The sequence below is a fragment of the Lissotriton vulgaris genome, chromosome 7 (assembly GCF_964263255.1).
Source record: "Lissotriton vulgaris chromosome 7, aLisVul1.2, whole genome shotgun sequence".
Lineage (NCBI taxonomy): Eukaryota > Metazoa > Chordata > Amphibia > Caudata > Salamandridae > Lissotriton > Lissotriton vulgaris.
In genome coordinates this window covers 1,760,961,773-1,760,983,839 of record NC_141695.1, presented here as the reverse complement: position 1 = coordinate 1,760,983,839, position 22,067 = coordinate 1,760,961,773, and the positions used below count along the sequence as shown (strand labels likewise).

At 44.3% G+C, this 22,067-nt stretch overlaps 1 protein-coding gene across 1 annotated transcript in view; it reads left to right on the top strand.

Annotated features, from left to right (window-relative positions):
• Positions 1 to 22,067, top strand: part of LOC147706607 (uncharacterized) — a 740,422-nt gene that overhangs the window by 616,515 nt on the left and 101,840 nt on the right. The window contains 1 exon segment of the mRNA XM_086929638.1: positions 21,375 to 21,725. Coding sequence (XP_086785764.1) covers positions 21,375 to 21,725 — 351 coding nt within the window.

Below are 22,067 nucleotides of genomic sequence, written 5' to 3'. Positions count from 1 at the left end.
ATGTGATTAGTCTTTCAGTTTGAACCTCTTGGATTGTTGCAAGTTTGGGTATTCTGTTGTTTCTTGGGAGTCCACTGGGCCTACTGTTGATTATAGGCCACATGCTTGTGGTTTTACCAGGTCGATGGACACAACTCTGTTCTCCTTTTTACCAGCAAGGGGCGGTAGCACAACTGATCTTGTTCCGGTGACTGCCAAGACAGGTACTGCTTTTCTGTAAGAAGGCCCAAATTCCTTCTTAACCGCGATCTTTTCTCTGACTAGATTCCCAATCTTTGGAATCCAGACAGGCCTTGCTGGGGCAGTTGCTGGTGGTGCCTCGTCAGTGGTACTTCGCTGTTGCTTTAACTTTATGTTGCTTAATGATTTTCTTGTTTCATTCAGTTCCTGTAAAACAGCCAAACGATCCTTTACATCAAAGTTTGTTGCTTTTTCTTGTACCACTGACATCTGACTATCGAGGTCCTGAACACGCATTCTAATTCCGAACAATAGTTCGTATGGGCTGAAACCTTTTAGAGAATTTCTTGGCATGTTGTTAAGACTAGTCTGGACACTTATTAAATGTTTGACCCACCCAGCGCCTGAACCTAATACCTTCGCTGTTATAGATTGCTTTATGTCACGGTTTTTTCTTTCTACCACACTATTCCCTTCGGGGTGCGACGGACAAGAATACCGCAACCCAATTCCCATGCTAGCCATGGCCTCCCTATAAGCTCGAGAGCTGAAAGCAGGACCCTGGTCAGAATGGAACGTGGTAATTGCGTATGTGCCGATAAAGACTCGCAAATCTTTTATAACCGTTCTAGCGTCAGCCGAGCGCTGGAGGCCTCATTATTTAAGTGCTTAGCCTTAACTGTTAATAGGACGCAGGATGGGGTGTAGGCAGCGTTACGCTCTTTCTGACTGGTAGCCGGTAGCAAGGTTCGCTACTGCGATCCCTATTGCAGTTCTCATAGTTGTTTGCATATATTTGGTGTTCTACACTCATTCCCGGCCACCAGAATACTGATTGCAATTCAGTCAGTGATTCCTTGATCTCTCTGTGCCTAGGACCCAAACCCATATGCGCGTCTGCTATTAAAAATATTCTCCTGTTCGTGTTTGGAATTACTCTGTCCCCCACTCCAGGGATTCGAGCAAAAGGAACGGAGTTTGCATCGATTATGTATGCATAATTGAGTGGATATTTTACGGGTAATGCTGCACAGTCGCCTTTTACGGTCGTTTTTACTGCCAGCATGGTTTCCCCGTCTATGTATTTATCTGTACGCTTTTTTGTGGCTACGGAAGCCGGTTTAGTTGCTTCCGCTGTGGCTGTATTAGCCAATGAATTCCCTGCAACGTGAACGCCATCACGTTGAAGACTCTGTGCGTGAATCACGTGAGTCTTTTGTAGTTCTTTGTGTAAAAGAGCTACCTGTTTCCAGAGCAATTTATGCTTTATTGTGGCACCTGTGTCATCTTTGTAGTCGTTTTCGATCCAACTCTGCAGTTTATTGTTGTAAGAGTTGACGCAAAAATGAGAATCGCACACTATAAGTGTCGGGAATTCACGTTCTGCATTTTCGAGCGCCATCTTTAAAGATCTGATTTCAGTTCTCTGTACCGAACAGTTTCTTACAGATTCAGTTTTTGTTACTTTCGGTCTGAATTTACCGCACAGCCAACGACCTTTAATGATCGCACATGCTGCATTGTAGGATTTGCTCTCTACATTAAAATGCTGTATAAAACTATCTGTATAGATTATACATGCGTATTGTGGGAGAGGCAGAATTTCGATTGGCAGAGGATATTCTTCTTCATATTCTAAATCATTCAGTTCTTTGAATTGCGGGGCGAAATAGTATTTCACGTCTTCCGCTCCTAGAGAATCTATACACTGTATCCATTTCGGATCCAGTGACACTGTAGGCAGGTTTACTGGGCTGAATAGCGCTTCGAAGGCGGATTCCGCTGTAAGGATATTAATCCGTTTGCCGTGTGCTAGTTCTCGTTCATTTGCTAATGCGATTTGCACTGCTTTCACAGTTCTTTCTGTGTGACTGAATGTTTTTTCTGCTTGTGTGTACAAGTGAGATTTAATAGAAATTGGTACCTTTTCTCCCTCATTAGAGGTTACGTACGTGAATCCGCATCTTCCTGGGATGACTCGGATTACAAGATCGATCGTGTTGTCACGTGTATCTAATTTTGTTTTTGCTAACATGTCTGTTTGCAGTGATCTCAAAATTTCTGTGTGTTTTTGAGTCCAATTGATTTGTTTAAAATCAGGTTTAATTAGTTCGTAGAGAGGTTTAACCCTCTCTGCGTAATTTAAGATGTAAGTTCTTCCGAAATTCAGAAAACCTAGAATGGATTGTAAATTCTTCAGCGTTTTTGGAGCTTGGAGTACAGCGCACTTCTCTAAGAAGTTGTCCGCTAGGCTTTTCCCTTCACTTGATAATTCGTACCCTAAAAACATTACTGTCAGATGGGCAATTCGGGACTTTTAAAGTTGAATTTGTAACCCTCTGCTGCGAACCCAAGTATAATGGTGTTGACTCTTTTCAAATGAGTATCCAAGTCGTCGTCTGTGAGATAAATATCATCTACGTAAGATAATGCTTCATCATCATAGATTTGTAGTAACTCTGTTACCCTAGCTGAGAATAGTCCTGGGCTGTTCTTGAACCCCTGTGGGAGTCGACAGAATTTTTTCTGCGACCCAAATGCAGAGAAAGCGGTCAAATATCTGCTTTCTGGTGCAATGTTTTGACAAAAGAAACCATTAGATATGTCTAATGTCGTTTTATATTTTTTCCTAACTATATTATTCATTAGGGCTGCACTATGCGAGTTTTGTACTGCAAAAGTTTTGCAACGTGTATTAAGGTGTCTGTAGTCCAAAACTAGACGATATGAATTGTCTGGCTTGGAGACAGGAAACAAAGGATTGTTCATTTGAGAGGTGCATGTTTCAATCACCCCCTGGTACTCAAGTTGATCTAAGATCTCCCTGACCTGTTTTTTAGCTTCTTGCTTTATGGGATACTGCCGTTGGGCAGTTGGTTCACTTTTTAGTTGGATTTTGTGAGGAGGTGAATCCTTATCCCATCCTACATGATTTTTATATAATGCAGGTGCCTGGGCTACTGCCCATTTCCTTGCATAGGTATATTTTTTGTGAATCGGAATGTGATTCGAGAAGGCTGGCATAATCACTTCTTCGCCACGAGGGCACTCCCTGACAAACTCTGGGGGCCAATCTTTTTCAGCTAACAGAATATCATAGCCTTTTGAGAGCTTATCCCAAAATAGACCCTTAATTTTCCTAGTCTTATCACCCTCTATACGCAATGTTATTTCGTATATTTTATGGGGCTCGCTAAGTCTGGTGTCGGCAGTTTCAACCTGAATGTATTCATTCGTGCCCACTGTCTCCAGATGACTCATCAAGATCTTGCGCGCTATACTGATTTCTGCTGCACTGTCCAACATTGTCAATGCCCACTCCCCGTTTTTCAACTGTGTCCTCAGTATTCTCGGCATGGTTGATTACTCTAATACTGGCTACCTTCTTTTTCTGAAATTGAGATTTCTTATTTTGAGCAGGTTCCTTGTCTTTGGACTTGGCGTGCTCTCCTGGGTCTGACCGTCCTCTTCTTTCCGAATTCTGTGGAGAAGATCGAGAGGGACGTGTATCAATACTTTGATATCTATCAGGTTTTTTCAGATTATCCCTATTTCTAAGGTTATATCTTTTCTCAGAGGGCTCCCGTTGGGGAGACTGGCGTTCTCGAGTCGGAGTTCTTTCCCTCCGTCGAGGAGACCTTCCTCTGGACTGGAAAACTTTTTCCTTGGGAGTGGATTGTTTATTTCCATCCCAGCTCTTTTTAGGAGTGTTTAAATTATTTTTAACAAATAATTTTTCAGGATTTTCGAGCAGTTGGGGCTTAACTGGTTTCCCACCCAAGCTGTCTCTACCTAATTCTTCATAGCATTTTTCTATGATTTTTGCAAGCTCAACAGGATCTTTTATATCTGTTTCCTTCAACTTCTGGCGGATCGCCACAGATGCTGCTTCTCCTCCTATATTGGCTAATAATATAGCCGAGACCTGCTTGAAGTCTTTCAGTAATTTCATACCTAGATTTAAAGCGGGCTCTGGACCGAATTCATTTTGAATCTGTTTTAGCACTTCTGGGATTACCGCCATAGACGGAACACCGTGTGTTTTTGTGTAAATGGAAGCAAAGACTGTACCCCAAGTGTCGCAGTCCTCCACGTGTGGTGCGATTCCCATAGGAAGGCAGATGGTCAAGATTCTGTGTTTCTCAATAGGGGTAGTATCAGGAAATACTGCCTCTATTTGAGTGATTTTCTGTGCTAACCAGAAAGGAATTTGTTCCCATTTTACGGGTGTTTTACCAAGACATGACTGTATGTTCTGTGGTGTAATTTTATTTGTATTCCCCTGATGAGGGGTCAGCTGTGGTACATTAACAGCTGGCTGGACCGTAGCAATCCACATTACATATTGGACTAATTGCCTATGTATTTTTATTAATGTGTTTAGCTGTACTAACAGCTCATCTCTAGACATTTTTACAATGTCCGGATGTGGTGTGTAGCTGGCTAGAACCGGCCACATTGCTCCTGGTCTACCTAGTGGACCGAGCCTAGTTATGTGATCATTGTGTTTTAGGGCGCCATTAAACCAGAGCAGGTGCTCTTGAAATTTAAGTGGAATTTCAATCTCCTCGAAAGGAGCGTACTCTTCCGGAGGTTTCTCTATTTTGTAATAGTGAAACTCTTTTGTTATAGCGTTTACCGCTGGAAAGTTTATCCATGAATAGAATACCTCTGTCTGCCGATACTCGTGAGCCTCTATCACGAAGACTACTGTACCACCTTGAGGTGTCAGTCCGTTTTCTATAAGTTTTAGAGTTATAGATCTTCTTAAGTGTGCCGGGATGATTACTGCACCCGGTACCATATCGTCGGAATCCTGCTGAGTCGCATTTACTGTGGCCCCAGTGGTTCCGTTATTTTCTGGCATTGTAAAAAATGCAAGGTTTGCAGAGTAGGTCTCCAAGGAGACAAAGATTAGGTGCACAATATTTTGGAACACTGTATCCTTCAACGTTGAATAAACCAGAGCTTTACATAGGAATCTCTTCCTACTGAGTTCGGGCGGATTTTAACCTTTCACCCACTCCAGACGTCTATTGGAGTATTTACGGGAGAAAGGGGTGTGAAATATGCACGACTGAGTTACTCTAAAAAGTCTTGCGTTAGTTTATCGCCTTACCAAACGTTAGGGTGCCATGTAGTGTAGTTCCTAGTTTCCCACTAGGCCCTGCGCATTGGAATAACATAAACAGTAGTATCGACGTGGAACTGCTTATATTCCAGGCCTCCACTGACTATGCTAAACTTAATTGGGTGTGTTACCAACTAGCTCAGAGGTCACTGGAAACTTTCTTCTCTGCATAAGAAGTGATCAGCTTCCTTGGCACAGACAAGAAGGGATTCAGCTTTCCAACAACCGTGCAACATGACAACTTTGCTCCTCAGATCAAGAGTCAATCTCTAGGGTCGTGTGAAACAATAGACATGTATTTCACTCAGTCAGTCTAGTGCAGTTTACTTTCACGAGATGTAGAGAATAGAGAGAAGGGCGTTTGTCAATAAAGGTGAACATTTATTGAACAGTCTTTCTTCTCGTACAAGAGAAATGTATTGCCACAATTGCAATAATTGTTATTATAAAAAGTACGTACAGTAAGATAAGGATTGCGAAATAGAACTGTAAAAGCATTGATATGGTTTCTTAGCCATACAATGGTTTAAAAGTAATAAAACATATATACATTCATATATACATTAGGCTAACATACTCAACTGGTGCTTCTAACTAAGCCTACCCCAGTGTGCCTGACCTAAGCCTAACACGTGGAAGGGGAGTAAGTAAGTAGCTTTAAGTTAAGTTGGTTTTGCCAAGGTTTGTTTCAAGAATTCTCATCTAAGGGTTTAGTCAACACCATACCTCTGAATAGAATGATGGAGGATTGGTATCTCCTTCAGGGGTCAATCTCGATATCCCAGTCACCCGCGAAGGTAGACCGGAAACGCCGGAGCTGGATTTCTCTGCACGAGAAAGGCAGCGGGTCTCTTCAGCGCGTCGAGGAAGGAGGGGGGACAGCGTCCGTGGGCAGCTGGAATCTGCTGGATGTCTTCGCAGAGGGACGGCTGTTCAACTCCTAAGCGTACTGCACCATCGTTCGCGCTTTAGCAGCGATAATGGTATCAGCAGCTTCACCACCACAGGGACAGCAGGCTGCAGCGACAGGGTGCTAGAGTCACCAACACGGGGTCGTGCAGACAGCTTGCATCAGTAGCTCGTACAACAGCAGGCAACAGCTCTTTTGCTTAAGGCAACGTTGGTAATATTTATACCTGACAGGTGCCGGGTTTGACGCAAGTTTGCTGGACATAAGACGTCAATTAAAGATGTCACCAGGAAGTGATAGTTATCAGTTGCTCATTAGAGTTCCATTACTAATCAAAACATAGCAAGCGGGGATTTCCAGGTTTGCTGAGTTTTTATCTTGTTGAAGAACTCGGAGTATTATCTAGGAATATCAGATAGTGACTACTGCTCTGTCATTGCACTAATTGGTCGCAAAGGAAGTGGCAGAGAGAACTATGCTGGAATGTGGCTCTGTTCGTGTGAGGCCAGAGATGACTTTTCAGAAAATCGCACTTGAACGGTTATGCCAATATAGGGAATAAATGGATTTATAGCCGAATAGGGGCATAAGGTCACAGTATCGATCAGGAACCTAGATAAACACGCAACACCCACTCCACGGGTTAATGTCCATCAAAATTACTAAAACTAAAGCAATTAGATGCATGTGTAACATTGCCCACCCCAAAATACATAAATGCATTCGAAATAGGCGTACTCGAAATACATGAAATTTAGGTACTGTACGTTTTTTAAAGCATAGTAATTATTCAAAAAATTATTGCATATGAAATCAATGAACGATTATGCAAAATGAATTACACATGAAGTATCTCTGACAGAAGAAAAGCGAGATAAATCATCACATAAAAATGCATTGTAATAACATGTGTGCTAGAGGCTGGTGTAATATTGTTATGTCTCTAGATGTGGTTAGAAATAGAAGTGTGAAGCTTCTGTTCTCTAAGAATAGTTTTTACGTTAAGCAAAGAATTGTTCGTGCCAAAAAATGGACAATATTAAAAATGTCCAATTCAAAAGAATTAATGCTTGAGCGGGGAAACAGAGTTCCAAAGCTTATTGCAGTTTTTGTTGATCAAAACTGAAGGCCGAATTCAGAGTTCATGGGAACGCTGTGTGTCGAAAAGCTTCTTAAAAGTTATTGTTTCTCTACGGGTGAGAACATCGTATCAGACAGGCTCTCAAAAAATTGGTCTACAAAATCAGGTGACAGTTCAACCAAATTAGATAGCGTTGTAACTTGGCAGGTGTGAGAATGATTGCTGTCATCGTATTCAGGAGCAGCAATGCTCACAGATGGCCGTACCTGGGTGATGCTGCTTTTGTCGCTTGCTCCACTGTTACCACCTAGTCGTAGCACAGGAGTCTCCACAAATGCCGTCATCAGGATTGGTAGCCGCTGGGGACAACACAATGCGTGAGCCGTTATTGGACTGAGCAAAGTATCGACGTCCATTGGTACTGCTGATGGAAGTGAAAGACAGATGTCCAACACGCATTCATCTCCGCAAAGCATACATCTTAGTACCGGTAAGACACAGTTCTGCCATATAGGTCTGAATGAAAGGAACCAGGTCATGTTTAGATCTCTCAGCCTGGCCAATCCGAGGACGTTAGTTATCCTGTCCCGTTAGCGCATTGCTTGGATTGTCTCTTCCATTCCCATGGGAGCTATGTCTGAGTTTCGGCTTGCCATAACGAAGCAGGAGGGTCAAAAATAAAATCCCTGCTACAAGTCCCAAAAATAATGGTATTCCGCCAAAAACAGAGTGTACAAAATTAGGAACGATTCCCAAAATTGCCTGGAAGGGTGTTAGCAGTCCCGTAAAGACTGTCTTAAATATGCCTGGGATGCTTGTGGCACTAGACATGTTAAGGAGTTGGTCGAGCATTTGTACGAAATGCACGGGGCAATTTGTTGATAAAAGGTCGTGAACTTCAGTAGCTGTCCTTGCAACTAGAAGATCATACGTCTCTTTTGATGACGTTATAGGCACTGTTGCCTGTAAAAGTACAGATTTCATTTTGCTTAATGTATCAATTCGTATAGAATAGAGATTCAGACAAGGCCAGATGGGAGTCACTGTGTCTGAAGGCCCACTTGGAAACAATGCTTGCATACAGCATTTGACCATGGATGTTACTTTTACTAGATAACTTCTCCATGGCACGAGGCCACAACATCTGTGATCCGTTCTAAGAATGTAACTCCCGTTCGAAAGTTGCATAAAGAAGGGCTCTATCTGAGTTGCAGGTGTGACTAGCTGGTGGCATGAAAGGTTGTTAGAATTTCCATCACATGCTCCGTGTAAATTAATACCCTGACACAAAAGTATACAGCTTAGTGAATGTTTACAGTTGTCACCACTAAGAAATACATTTTGTCGCTGTCACTATAGCAAGAATGAGTGTATGGTAATTTCCATTCAGATTTTACATATCCTTTACCCAATTGTTCATACTGGCCAGCAGGTATGTATTCAAGGCACTTTTTAAATCGGAAAGTTGTTATCGGAATTGTGATAATTCCGTGTATTATCCATTCAATGACAGGACTCTCTGACATTGTCAATGGTAATCTCTCGAGTTTTTCGATGCTCAGGATTGTATAGTCTGCTCCTTTCTGTGCCAAACTGATCTGTTTATCAGTAAGGTTAAAAATGGAAAATAATGACGTTGTGTTGATTAATCGCCAAGGCACATAGCCTGAACGAAGATTTTGCAGCGTCCAGCCTAATTCTATAATAGTATTTACAACAAGGGGTGGTGAGGGACAGAGTCTCTGAATTAAGCAGAAAGCTCTCACCCAGTCAAGAGATCAGGGCTAGATCCAACACCGTTTTTTAGCTCACTGCACCATCCCAGTTTCAGAACCTGGCTGTATGCAAATTAGTCTGTTCCTGTCCCAGTGCATGATGGGAACAGGGCAAACCAAACTACAAAAGCCAATTCTTACACTGGGAAGAAAACAAGCTCCCGGGGACCGGTTTCTGGCATTACAGCCGTCTTCGGCCCGGTTTGCTTGAATCCTGATGGTGCAATGAGCAAGGGTCTCACATCTGAGAATACCCTTCCACGCTTAGGGTGGACAAAAATATTTACAACAAGGGGTGGTGAGGGACAGAGTCTCTGAATTAAGCAGAAAGCTCTCACCCAGTCAAGAGATCAGGGCTAGATCCAACACCGTTTTTTAGCTCACTGCACCATCCCAGTTTCAGAACCTGGCTGTATGCAAATTAGTCTGTTCCTGTCCCAGTGCATGATGGGAACAGGGCAAACCAAACTACAAAAGCCAATTCTTACACTGGGAAGGAAACAAGCTCCCGGGGACCGGTTTCTGGCATTACAGCCGTCTTTGGCCCGGTTTGCTTGAATCCTGATGGTGCAATGAGCAAGGGTCTCACATCTGAGAATACCCTTCCACGCTTAGGGTGGACAAAAATATTTACAACAAGGGGTGGTGAGGGACAGAGTCTCTGAATTAAGCAGAAAGCTCTCACCCAGTCAAGAGATCAGGGCTAGATCCAACACCGTTTTTTAGCTCACTGCACCATCCCAGTTTCAGAACCTGGCTGTATGCAAATTAGTCTGTTCCTGTCCCAGTGCATGATGGGAACAGGGCAAACCAAACTACAAAAGCCAATTCTTAAACTGGGAAGGAAACAAGCTCCCGGGGACTGGTTTCTGGCATTACAGCCGTCTTCGGCCCGGTTTGCTTGAATCCTGATGGTGCAATGAGCAAGGGTCTCACATCTGAGAATACCCTTCCACGCTTAGGGTGGACAAAAATATATTTACAACAAGGGGTGGTGAGGGACAGAGTCTCTGAATTAAGCAGAAAGCTCTCACCCAGTCAAGAGATCAGGGCTAGATCCAACACCGTTTTTTAGCTCACTGCACCATCCCAGTTTCAGAACCTGGCTGTATGCAAATTAGTCTGTTCCTGTCCCAGTGCATGATGGGAACAGGGCAAACCAAATTACAAAAGCCAATTCTTACACTGGGAAGGAAACAAGCTCCCGGGGACCGGTTTCTGGCATTACAGCCGTCTTCGGCCCGGTTTGCTTGAATCCTGATGGTGCAATGAGCAAGGGTCTCACATCTGAGAATACCCTTCCACGCTTAGGGTGGACAAAAATATTTACAACAAGGGGTGGTGAGGGACAGAGTCTCTGAATTAAGCAGAAAGCTCTCACCCAGTCAAGAGATCAGGGCAGGATCCAACACCGTTTTTTAGCTCACTGCACCATCCCAGTTTCAGAACCTGGCTGTATGCAAATTAGTCTGTTCCTGTCCCAGTGCATGATGGGAACAGGGCAAACCAAACTACAAAAGCCAATTCTTACACTGGGAAGGAAACAAGCTCCCGGGGACCGGTTTCTGGCATTACAGCCGTCTTCGGCCCGGTTTGCTTGAATCCTGATGGTGCAGTGAGCAAGGGTCTCACATCTGAGAATACCCTTCCACGCTTAGGGTGGACAAAAATATTTACAACAAGGGGTGGTGAGGGACAGAGTCTCTGAATTAAGCAGAAAGCTCTCACCCAGTCAAGAGATCAGGGCTAGATCCAACACTGTTTTTTAGCTCACTGCACCATCAGGATTCAAGCAAGCCGGGCCGAAGAAGGCTGAAATGCCAGAAACCGGTCCCCGGTAGCTTGTCTCCTTTCTGGTGAAGAATTGGCTTGGTAGTTTAGTCTGCCCTGTTCCCATGATGCACTGGGCCAGGGACAGACTGATTTGCATATAGCCAGGTTCTGAGCTGGGATGGGGCAGTGAGATAAATAACGGTGATGGATCAAGCCCTGATCTTTGGACTGGGTAAGAGTGGTCTGTTTAACTCAGACACTCTGTTCATCACCACCCCCTTTTCTAAATCGTTTTTGGCCACTATAGGTGTGGCAGGGTATACTCAGACATGAGTCCCTTTCTCACTGCTCCATCACGATTCAAGCAAGCCGGGCCGAAGAAGGCTGAAATGCCAGAAACCGGTCCCCGGTAGCTTGTCTCCTTTCTGGTGAAGAATTGGCTTGGTAGTTTAGTCTGCCCTGTTCCCATGATGCACTGGGCCAGGGACAGACTGATTTGCATATAGCCAGGTTCTGAGCTGGGATGGGGCAGTGAGATAAATAACGGTGATGGATCAAGCCCTGATCTTTGGACTGGGTAAGAGTGGTTTGTTTAACTCAGACACTCTGTTCATCACCACCCCCTTTTCTAAATCGTTTTTGGCCACTATAGGTGTGGCAGGGTATACTCAGACATGAGTCCCTTTCTCACTGCTCCATCAGGATTCAAGCAAGCCGGGCCGAAGAAGGCTGAAATGCCAGAAACCGGTCCCCGGTAGCTTGTCTCCTTTCTGGTGAAGAATTGGCTTGGTAGTTTAGTCTGCCCTGTTCCCATGATGCACTGGGCCAGGGACAGACTGATTCTTATTTGCATATAGCCAGGTTCTGAGCTGGGATGGGGCAGTGAGATAAATAACGGTGATGGATCAAGCCCTGATCTTTGGACTGGGTAAGAGTGGTCTGTTTAACTCAGACACTCTGTTCATCACCACCCCCTTTTCTAAATCGTTTTTGGCCACTATAGGTGTGGCAGGGTATACTCAGACATGAGTCCCTTTCTCACTGCTCCATCAGGATTCAAGCAAGCCGGGCCGAAGAAAGCTGAAATGCCAGAAACCGGTCCCCGGTAGCTTGTCTCCTTTCTGGTGAAGAATTGGCTTGGTAGTTTAGTCTGCCCTGTTCCCATGATGCACTGGGCCAGGGACAGACTGATTTGCATATAGCCAGGTTCTGAGCTGGGATGGGGCAGTGAGATAAATAACGGTGATGGATCAAGCCCTGATCTTTGGACTGGGTAAGAGTGGTCTGTTTAACTCAGACACTCTGTTCATCACCACCCCCTTTTCTAAATCGTTTTTGGCCACTATAGGTGTGGCAGGGTATACTCAGACATGAGTCCCTTTCTCACTGCTCCATCAGGATTCAAGCAAGCTGGGCCGAAGAAGGCTGAAATGCCAGAAACCGGTCCCCGGTAGCTTGTCTCCTTTCTGGTGAAGAATTGGCTTGGTAGTTTAGTCTGCCCTGTTCCCATGATGCACTGGGCCAGGGACAGACTGATTTGCATATAGCCAGGTTCTGAGCTGGGATGGGGCAGTGAGATAAATAACGGTGATGGATCAAGCCCTGATCTTTGGACTGGGTAAGAGTGGTCTGTTTAACTCAGACACTCTGTTCATCACCACCCCCTTTTCTAAATCGTAATTCTATAATAGAACGTAATTGAGATTGGCCATGTTGTAACATTAGCAAGTCTCTGTCTATCACATCAAAGGCAGATGATACAATATTGTCCAACGAATATATTCTGGAAGACAGAGTCATTAACCCATTGTCTACCACGGAAAGTGATTTCTCCAAATTAATACGATCAATTTCTCGTATTTTTTCAGCAGTTTCAATTTGCTTTACTTTCCAAGCCTCGTTGTAAGCAGCATAGATGCTGGTCGCTATGAAACGCTTCTGACGCTGTTTGCGTGGTCCAAGAATGAAATCGCGCAAATCAGCACCATCTTTTAGTAAAGACAAGTGTTGCTTAATTTCAGCCAGTGTGGATGATGTTAGCCATTCAAGGCAGAGTTTCCCTACACTGTATGTTGTTATTATTCCTGGATGCTGTCTCTGGGAATATCTTGAGTCTAATCTGGTCATTTTTAAACCCTGTGTTTTATTCAGGAATCTATCTTGACAGCTATTTGTGTCTGTAGGCCCGATTAACCACTTTTTCCAATCAGGATGTGTTCTGTTGAAATGTAAAATTTGTGACACGTCTAACTCAATATCTGTGGTTGCATTTTCAGGTATTGGCTTTGGAATAGACGGTGTTTTAAGGTCTTTGTTCTTAGCTAGGCCAAGACAAGATGTTTGGTGTACTGTGTCATTTAAAAATAACATTTGTTCTGGTATCATGCAGGTTCTAAATAGTGCTTCAATGCCTTGCACCTGCCAATCTTTTGTACCCCAAATTGTTTTCGTTTCAATATTATTTTTCCAATAATCAAAACCAAATGTCATCATTTTGTCATAAAATGCTTCTGAATATATCAATTTAGAATTTGTCAGCATTGTTTTTATTCCTGTTTTATCTAACAGTTTGTAATAAAACGTTTCTGCATTACTGGTGTTAAACCCTGAGAAGTATTTGAATTTCTCAAAAAATGCTTTAGAACTGCTTTTAGGTGGTGTAGAACAATGTTCCCATTGATTATACATAAAAACATTTCTAGGCTGTGCAGATTTATGCAAGTAATGATCCCCATAGTGGGTGTAACAGAATAACTGCTCATAACTAGATGAACCTTGTAAATAATCATGATCTGTGTATCTAGCTGACATTACTAAATCAGACATCATGTCATTAATACTGTTAAAGTCCCAATCATCAGAGAATGTACTAGGTGTTATAAAGTCACTTAAGGAAACCTTTAGTTGATGAGGATACTTCAGGATTTCGACCGGACCATAGATCTCATAGTCTGTTTTCTCCCATACTACCCCACCAGGTATTGGAATTGCTGTGACATTTACTGTTGACAGTTCTCTTTTCTTCACGTGGGATGATCTGTGTGGTTTCAGGACTAGGTTGATGTTCTGACTTGCTGTGTCCATTGTAATATATTTTCCTTCAATGAATTTTCCCAAACACAGTACCATGATGAGCCAAAGCAGGAGGAAAAATACACCTAGACCGAACCAGAACTCTACCCAAGGGGAAATAAGGTAGATTTCCTTCAGTTGATGAAAGAGTTCCGTTGCTTTTTCTTTAAAAGACTTTTTTGTTTCTGGCATCACTTCGGGGTCATTTTGATCTTCAGAGAAGTTGTCGAAGTTGATGAAATAACCAGAGGCAGTTCTGTCAATTGATGGGATTGTTCTTTCAATCTGTCTCTCGGTAGCACTTTCTGATGCCACATTAGTGTAGACTGGTGTTGTTTCTTGACGAACTGTTTCAATCTGTGTTTCAAGAGGCACGAGTTCCATGGCATTATTGCATAGTCCTTCATTGTGCACTGCAGGCAGATCGAATGTGATTAGTCTTTCAGTTTGAACCTCTTGGATTGTTGCAAGTTTGGGTATTCTGTTGTTTCTTGGGAGTCCACTGGGCCTACTGTTGATTATAGGCCACATGCTTGTGGTTTTACCAGGTCGATGGACACGACTCTGTTCTCCTTTTTACCAGCAAGGGGCGGTAGCACAACTGATCTTGTTCCGGTGACTGCCAAGACAGGTACTGCTTTTTAGTAGGAAGGCCCAAATTCCTTCTTAACCGCGATCCTTTCTCTGACTAGATCCCCAATCTTTGGAATCCAGACAGGCCTTGCTGGGGCTGTTGCTGGTGGTGCCTCGTCAGTGGTACTTGGCTGTTGCTTTAACTTTATGTTGCTTAATGATTTTCTTGTTTCATTCAGTTCCTGTAAAACAGCCAAACGATCCTTTACATCAAAGTTTGTTGCTTTTTCTTGTACCACTGACATCTGACTATCGAGGTCCTGAACACGCATTCTAATTCCGAACAATAGTTCGTATGGGCTGAAACCTTTTAGAGAATTTCTTGGCATGTTGTTAAGACTAGTCTGGACACTTATTAAATGTTTGACCCACCCAGCGCCTGAACCTAATACCTTCGCTGTTATAGATTGCTTTATGTCACGGTTTTTTCTTTCTACCACACTATTCCCTTCGGGGTGCGACGGACAAGAATACCGCAACCCAATTCCCATGCTAGCCATGGCCTCCCTATAAGCTCGAGAGCTGAAAGCAGGACCCTGGTCAGAATGGAACGTGGTAATTGCGTATGTGCCGATAAAGACTCGCAAATCTTTTATAACCGTTCTAGCGTCAGCCGAGCGCTGGAGGCCTCATTATTTAAGTGCTTAGCCTTAACTGTTAATAGGACGCAGGATGGGGTGTAGGCAGCGTTACGCTCTTTCTGACTGGTAGCCGGTAGCAAGGTTCGCTACTGCGATCCCTATTGCAGTTTTCACAGTTGTTTGCATATATTTAGTGTTCTACACTCATTCCCGGCCACCAGAATACTGATTGCAATTCAGTCAGTGATTCCTTGATCTCTCTGTGCCTAGGACCCAAACCCATATGTGCGTCTGCTATTAAAAATATTCTCCTGTTCGTGTTTGGAATTACTCTGTCCCCCACTCCAGGGATTCGAGCAAAAGGAACGGAGTTTGCATCGATTATGTATGCATAATTGAGTGGATAGTTTACGGGTAATGCTGCACAGTCGCCTTTTACGGTCGTTTTTACTGCCAGCATGGTTTCCCCGTCTATGTATTTATCTGTAAGCTTTTTTGTGGCTACGGAAGCCGGTTTAGTTGCTTCCGCTGTGGCTGTATTAGCCAATGAATTCCCTGCAACGTGAACGCCATCACGTTGAAGACTCTGTGCGTGAATCACGTGAGTCTTTTGTAGTTCTTTGTGTAAAAGAGCTACCTGTTTCCAGAGCAATTTATGCTTTATTGTGGCACCTGTGTCATCTTTGTAGTCGTTTTCGATCCAACTCTGCAGTTTATTGTTGTAAGAGTTGACGCAAAAATGAGAATCGCACACTATAAGTGTCGGGAATTCACGTTCTGCATTTTCGAGCGCCATCTTTAAAGATCTGATTTCAGTTCTCTGAACCGAACAGTTTCTTACAGATTCAGTTTTTGTTACTTTCGGTCTGAATTTACCGCACAGCCAACGACCTTTAATGATCGCACATGCTGCATTGTAGGATTTGCTCTCTACATTAAAATGCTGTATAAAACTATCTGTATAGATTATACATGCGTATTGTGGGAGAGGCAGAATTTCGATTGGCAGAGGATATTCTTCTTCATATTCTAAATCATTCAGTTCTTCGAATTGCGGGGCGAAATAGTATTTCACGTCTTCCGCTCCTAGAGAATCTATACACTGTATCCATTTCGGATCCAGTGACACTGTAGGCAGGTTTACTGGGCTGAATAGCGCTTCGAAGGCGGATTCCGCTGTAAGGATATTAATCCGTTTGCCGTGTGCTAGTTCTCGTTCATTTGCTAATGCGATTTGCACTGCTTTCACAGTTCTTTCTGTGTGACTGAATGATTTTTCTGCTTGTGTGTACAAGTGAGATTTAATAGAAATTGGTACCTTTTCTCCCTCATTAGAGGTTACGTACGTGAATCCGCATCTTCCTGGGATGACTCGGATTACAAGATCGATCGTGTTGTCACGTGTATCTAATTTTGTTTTTGCTAACATGTCTGTTTGCAGTGATCTCAAAATTTCTGTGTGTTTTTGAGTCCAATTGATTTGTTTAAAATCAGGTTTAATTAGTTCGTAGAGAGGTTTAACCCTCTCTGTGTAATTTAAGATGTAAGTTCTTCCGAAATTCAGAAAACCTAGAATGGATTGTAAATTCTTCAGCGTTTTTGGAGCTTGGAGTACAGCGCACTTCTCTAAGAAGTTGTCCGCTAGGCTTTTCCCTTCACTTGATAATTCGTACCCTAAAAACAGTACTGTCAGATGGGCAATTCGGGACTTTTTAAAGTTGAATTTGTAACCCTCTGCTGCGAACCCAAGTATAATGGTGTTCACTCTTTTCAAATGAGTATCCAAGTCGTCGTCTGTGAGATAAATATCATCTACGTAAGATAATGCTTCATCATCATAGATTTGTAGTAACTCTGTTACCCTAGCTGAGAATAGTCCTGGGCTGTTCTTGAACCCCTGTGGGAGTCGACAGAATTTTTTCTGCGACCCAAATGCAGAGAAAGCGGTCAAATATCTGCTTTCTGGTGCAATGTTTTGACAAAAGAAACCATTAGATATGTCTAATGTTGTTTTATATTTTTTCCTAACTATATTATTCATTAGGGCTGCACTATGCGAGTTTTGTACTGCAAAAGTTTTGCAACATGTATTAAGGTGTCTGTAGTCCAAAACTAGACGATATGAATTGTCTGGCTTGGAGACAGGGAACAAAGGATTGTTCATTTGAGAGGTACATGTTTCAATCACCCCCTGGTACTCAAGTTGATCTAAGATCTCCCTGACCTGTTTTTTAGCTTCTTGCTTTATGGGATACTGCCGTTGGGCAGTTGGTTCACTTTTTAGTTGGATTTTGTGAGGAGGTGAATCCTCATCCCATCCTACATGATTTTTATATAATGCAGGTGCCTGGGCTACTGCCCATTTCCTTGCATAGGTATATTTTTTGTGAATCGGAATGTGATTCGAGAAGGCTGGCATAATCACTTCTTCGCCACGAGGGCACTCCCTGACAAACTCTGGGGGCCAATCTTTTTCAGCTAACAGAATATCATAGCCTTTTGAGAGCTTATCCCAAAATAGACTCTTAATTTTCCTAGTCTTATCACCCTCTATACGCAATGTTATTTCGTATATTTTATGGGGCTCGCTAAGTCTGGTGTCGGCAGTTTCAACCTGAATGTATTCATTCGTGTCCACTGTCTCCAGATGACTCATCAAGATCTTGCGCGCTATAATGATTTCTGCTGCACTGTCCAACATTGTCAATGCCCACTCCCCGTTTTTCAACTGTGTCCTCAGTATTCTCGGCATGGTTGATTACTCTAATACTGGCTACCTTCTTTTTCTGAAATTGAGATTTCTTATTTTGAGCAGGTTCCTTGTCTTTGGACTTGGTGTGCTCTCCTGGGTATATTCCTATCTCCATCCTTTGACATCAGGTACATTTCCACCCTCTGACCTGAGGTAAATTTCTATCCCCATCCTCTGACCTGAGGTATATTCCCATCCCCATCCTCTGACCTGAGGTATATTCCTATCTCCATCCTTTGACATCAGGTACATTTCCACCCTCTGACCTGAGGTATATTCCTATCCCCTTCCTCTGACCTGAGGTATATTCCTATCCCCATCCTCTGACCTGAGGTATATTCCTATCTCCATCCTTTGACATCAGGTACATTTCCACCCTCTGACCTGAGGTATATTCCCATCCCCATCCTCTGACATGAGGTATATTCCTATTTCCATCCTTTGACATCAGGTACATTTCCACCCTCTGACCTGAGGTATATTCCCATCCCCATCCTCTGACATGAGGTATATTCCTATCCCCTTCCTCTGACCTGAGGTATATTCCTATCCCCATCCTCTGACCTGAGGTATATTCCCATCCCCATCCTCTGACATAAGGTACATTTCCACCCTCTGACCTGAGGTATATTCCCATCCCCATCCTCTGACGTAAGGTATGTTCCCAACCCCATCCGCTGACATGAACATAAAAGGCAAAGCTCACCCTTTGTCCCTTTAAAACAATCTGGCCAAGAGGAGAACAGGGTCATTGATCAGTGCCGGTCCCATGGATTAGACTAGAGAGCAGGGAGGAAGAGTAGGGGTAAGGAAGGTGTCAGAGAGCGAGAGAGATAGAGAGATAGTGAGAGAGCAAAAGAAGGAAGAGAGAGAGTAGACAGAGACAGGAAAATAGAAAGTGAGATAGGGAGAGAGAGCCCGAGAGACAGATACAGACTGAGGTAGTGAGAAAGATAGAGAGAGTGAGTGACATAGAGTAAAAGAGACCGAATAAGAAAGGAAAGAGAGCCTGTAAGTGACATGAGGAGACAGCCAGCAAGACTAAAAGAGAGAGAACCAGTAAGAATGGAAAGAGGATGGGTTGCTCTGGACATGTGTGTCTCGGGGGCTTTCACCTCACAGTTCGATTTTAGGGTCATTGTCCCGGATCTTCAGTCAATCATTCAATCAGTATTTCTTCACTGTGGCTTATCACCAGTGAGGGTGTCCTGAACTCTTCAGGTAACCTATGAACTTCAGGAAGGTGCTGGAGAGAGTCTGTGATTGGCCAGGCCTTCCTTAAGATGAGTGTGAGACCCCTAAGTGAGGTGGGTGAGTCAAATGCAGATTGTCAGTCAGGACAGAGGTTCAGTGACCAGGTGTCTGCAGCCTCAGAAGAAGGAGGAGAGCTGGGGACGCTTCCCTTCTTGTAAAAACCTAGGGCCACATTTATGAGGCTTTGCGACAGCTTTGCACTTCCGTTGCGTCACTTTTTGTGACGCATCGGCGGCGTGAAACATGCCCCCTGTTACTCACTATTTACAGAGTGACGCATCTAAGCAGATGCGTCACTTTTAAAACCCCTGCGCTACATTATACCTGCATCAGGTATAATGTATGCTGGGGGGCGTTCCCCTGCAAAACGCCTCGTTGAAGTGACGCAGTGAAATCTATGAGATTTCACTGCGTCACTTCTAGGACGCCATTGCATCAAAATCTTGCGACTGCCTCACAGCAGGCGTAAGACTGACGCAGGCCCTTTCACATGGGGCTTGCCCCATTTGAAAGGACGCATTGCTGGAGTTGCGTCACTTTTGTGACAGACTCCAGCAATGCGTCACTTTTGCGCTTACAGATACGTCAGAAATACTGACGTTTCTGTAACTCCTTGCGACATGATGCATCATACAGTAAATATGACGCATCAGGTATGTCGCCAGGAGTGCGCACTGAGAAGTGTTGCATCGCTGCTTTCACACAGCGATGCATCACTTCTCATAAATGAGTCCCCTAGAAGGGAAGGCTGGTGTTAGTGCAGGTGATGTGTCTGCCTTGGCTGGAGGGGACAGGGTGGGGTCTAATTCTGAGTAATGCAATAATTTCCGATATTTGACCTCTCCCTCCAGCACATTCATCTCATCGCTTCTCTCCTCTCCTCTCCTCTCCTCTCCTCTCCTCTCCTCTCCTCTCCTCTCCTCTCCTCTCCTCTCCTCTCCTCTCCTCTCCTCTTCTCTCCTCTCCTCTCCTCTGCTCTCCTCTCCTCTCCTCTTCTTTTCTCTTCTCATCTCATCTCATCTCATCTCGTCTCTTCTCTCTCATCTCTTCTCTCTCATCTCATTTCATCTCTCCTCTTCCCCCTCCCCCTCTCCTCTCTCCTCCTCTTCTCATTGCTTCTCTTCTCATCTCATCTTTACTCTTATTTTCTCTTCTCATCTCTTCTTATCTCTTCTCTTCTCCTCTCTTCTTGCCTCTTCTCTTCTTGTCTCGCCTCTTCTCTTCTCATCTCTTCTATGCTCCTCTCCTCTCCTCTCCTCTCCTCTCCTCTCCTCTCCTCTCCTCTCTTCTCTTCTCTTCTCTTTGTCTTGTTTCTTCTTCTCTTCTCTTCTCTTTCTCTCCTCCTTCTCTTCTTTTCTCTTCTCCTTTCTTCTCCTTTCTACTCTTCCCTTCTCTGCTCCTCTCCTCTCCGCTTCTCTTCTCATCTCATCTCTCCTCCTCTCCTTCCCCTCCCCCCTCCTCCTCTCCTCTCCTCTCCTCTCCTATTCTCTCCTCTCCTATTCTCTCCTCTCCTCTCCTCTCCTCTTCTCTCCTCTCCCCTCCTCTGCTCTCCTCTCCTCCCCTCTCCTCCCCTTTCCTCTCCTCTCCTCTCCTCTCCTCTCCTCTCCTCTCCTCTTCTCTTCTCTTCTCATCTCATCTCTTCTTGTCTCTTCTCATCTCTTCTCATCTCACATCTCATCTCTGCTCCTCCTCCCCCTCCCCCTCGTCTCTTCTCTCCTCTCCTTTCCTCTTTTCTTCTCGTCCCTTCCATTCTCATCTCATCTCTTCTCTTCCTTTCTCTTCTCTTGTGCTGTCTTCTCTTTTTCTTCTCTTCTCTTTTTATCTATTCTCATCTCTTCTCTTCTCTTCTTGCCGTGTATCTTCTCTTCGTGTCTCTTCTCTTCTCTTCTCTTCTCTTATCTTCTCTTCTCTTCTCTTCTCTTCTCTTCTCTTATCTTCTCTTCTCTTCTCTTCTCTTCTCTTCTCTTCTCTTCTCTTCTCTTCTCTTCTCTTCTCTTCTCTTCTCTTCTCCTTTCTTCTCCTTTCTTCTCTTGTCTTCTCTTTTCTTCTCTTCTCATCTCTTCTCTGCTCCTCTTCTCTTCTCTTCTCTTCTCTTCTCTTCTCTTCTCTTCTCTTCTCTTCTCTTCTCTTCTCTTCTCTTCTCTTCTCTTCTCTTCTCTTCTCTTCTCTTCTCTTCTCTTGTTTTCTCTTCCCCTCCCCTCCTCTCCGCTCCTCTTCTCTCCTCCCTTCCAGCCTGGCTCGGTGTCTGGACCCAGCGGACCAGCGGGAAGGGGCTCTGCGCAGAGGTGGCCAATGCTGCGGAGGGACAGACGGCGGCCCTCTATGCCCCGATCTCTACGGATGTACTGGACTTTACCTGGTGCGCAGGGATAGAGGCGGATACGTCACAAATGATCATGGGCTACTTTGCGCCAACTTCTTCACAGACCACTGGCCCCCTGTACACGGGGCGGGAGAGTGTGAGCTCCGACGGGACCCTGTTCATCCGAGACCTGCGGACGAACGACACCGGGAACTACACAGTGTATGTGTCACCAAATAATGCATCACCAAGAATATTCTCCTGCCAGCTGCGAGTGTACGGTGAGTGCCACACTGCACAGGGTATTTACTTCCTTCCTCCTCCTCCCGGCGACAGCCCGAGAGGAGATCAGTGTCTGACGAGGCCTCGGGTGGTAGGTGTACTCGTCCCCACCGTCCACCAACCATCTCACACCATCCCCACGCTGGGACCAGTGGGCGGGGTGTCTCTACTTTTGTATACCTGGGGCGAGTCACAGCCACTATTCTAAAAGTGCACAAAGAGCTTGAAAGTACTTTTAGACTTTGTGATGCTTCAGAAATGTTCGCGTCAATGGTGCTGCACCAGGAGTAGGTTTCGATGCGCACACCTGGGGATGTCATGCCAGATGTTTTAAATGATGT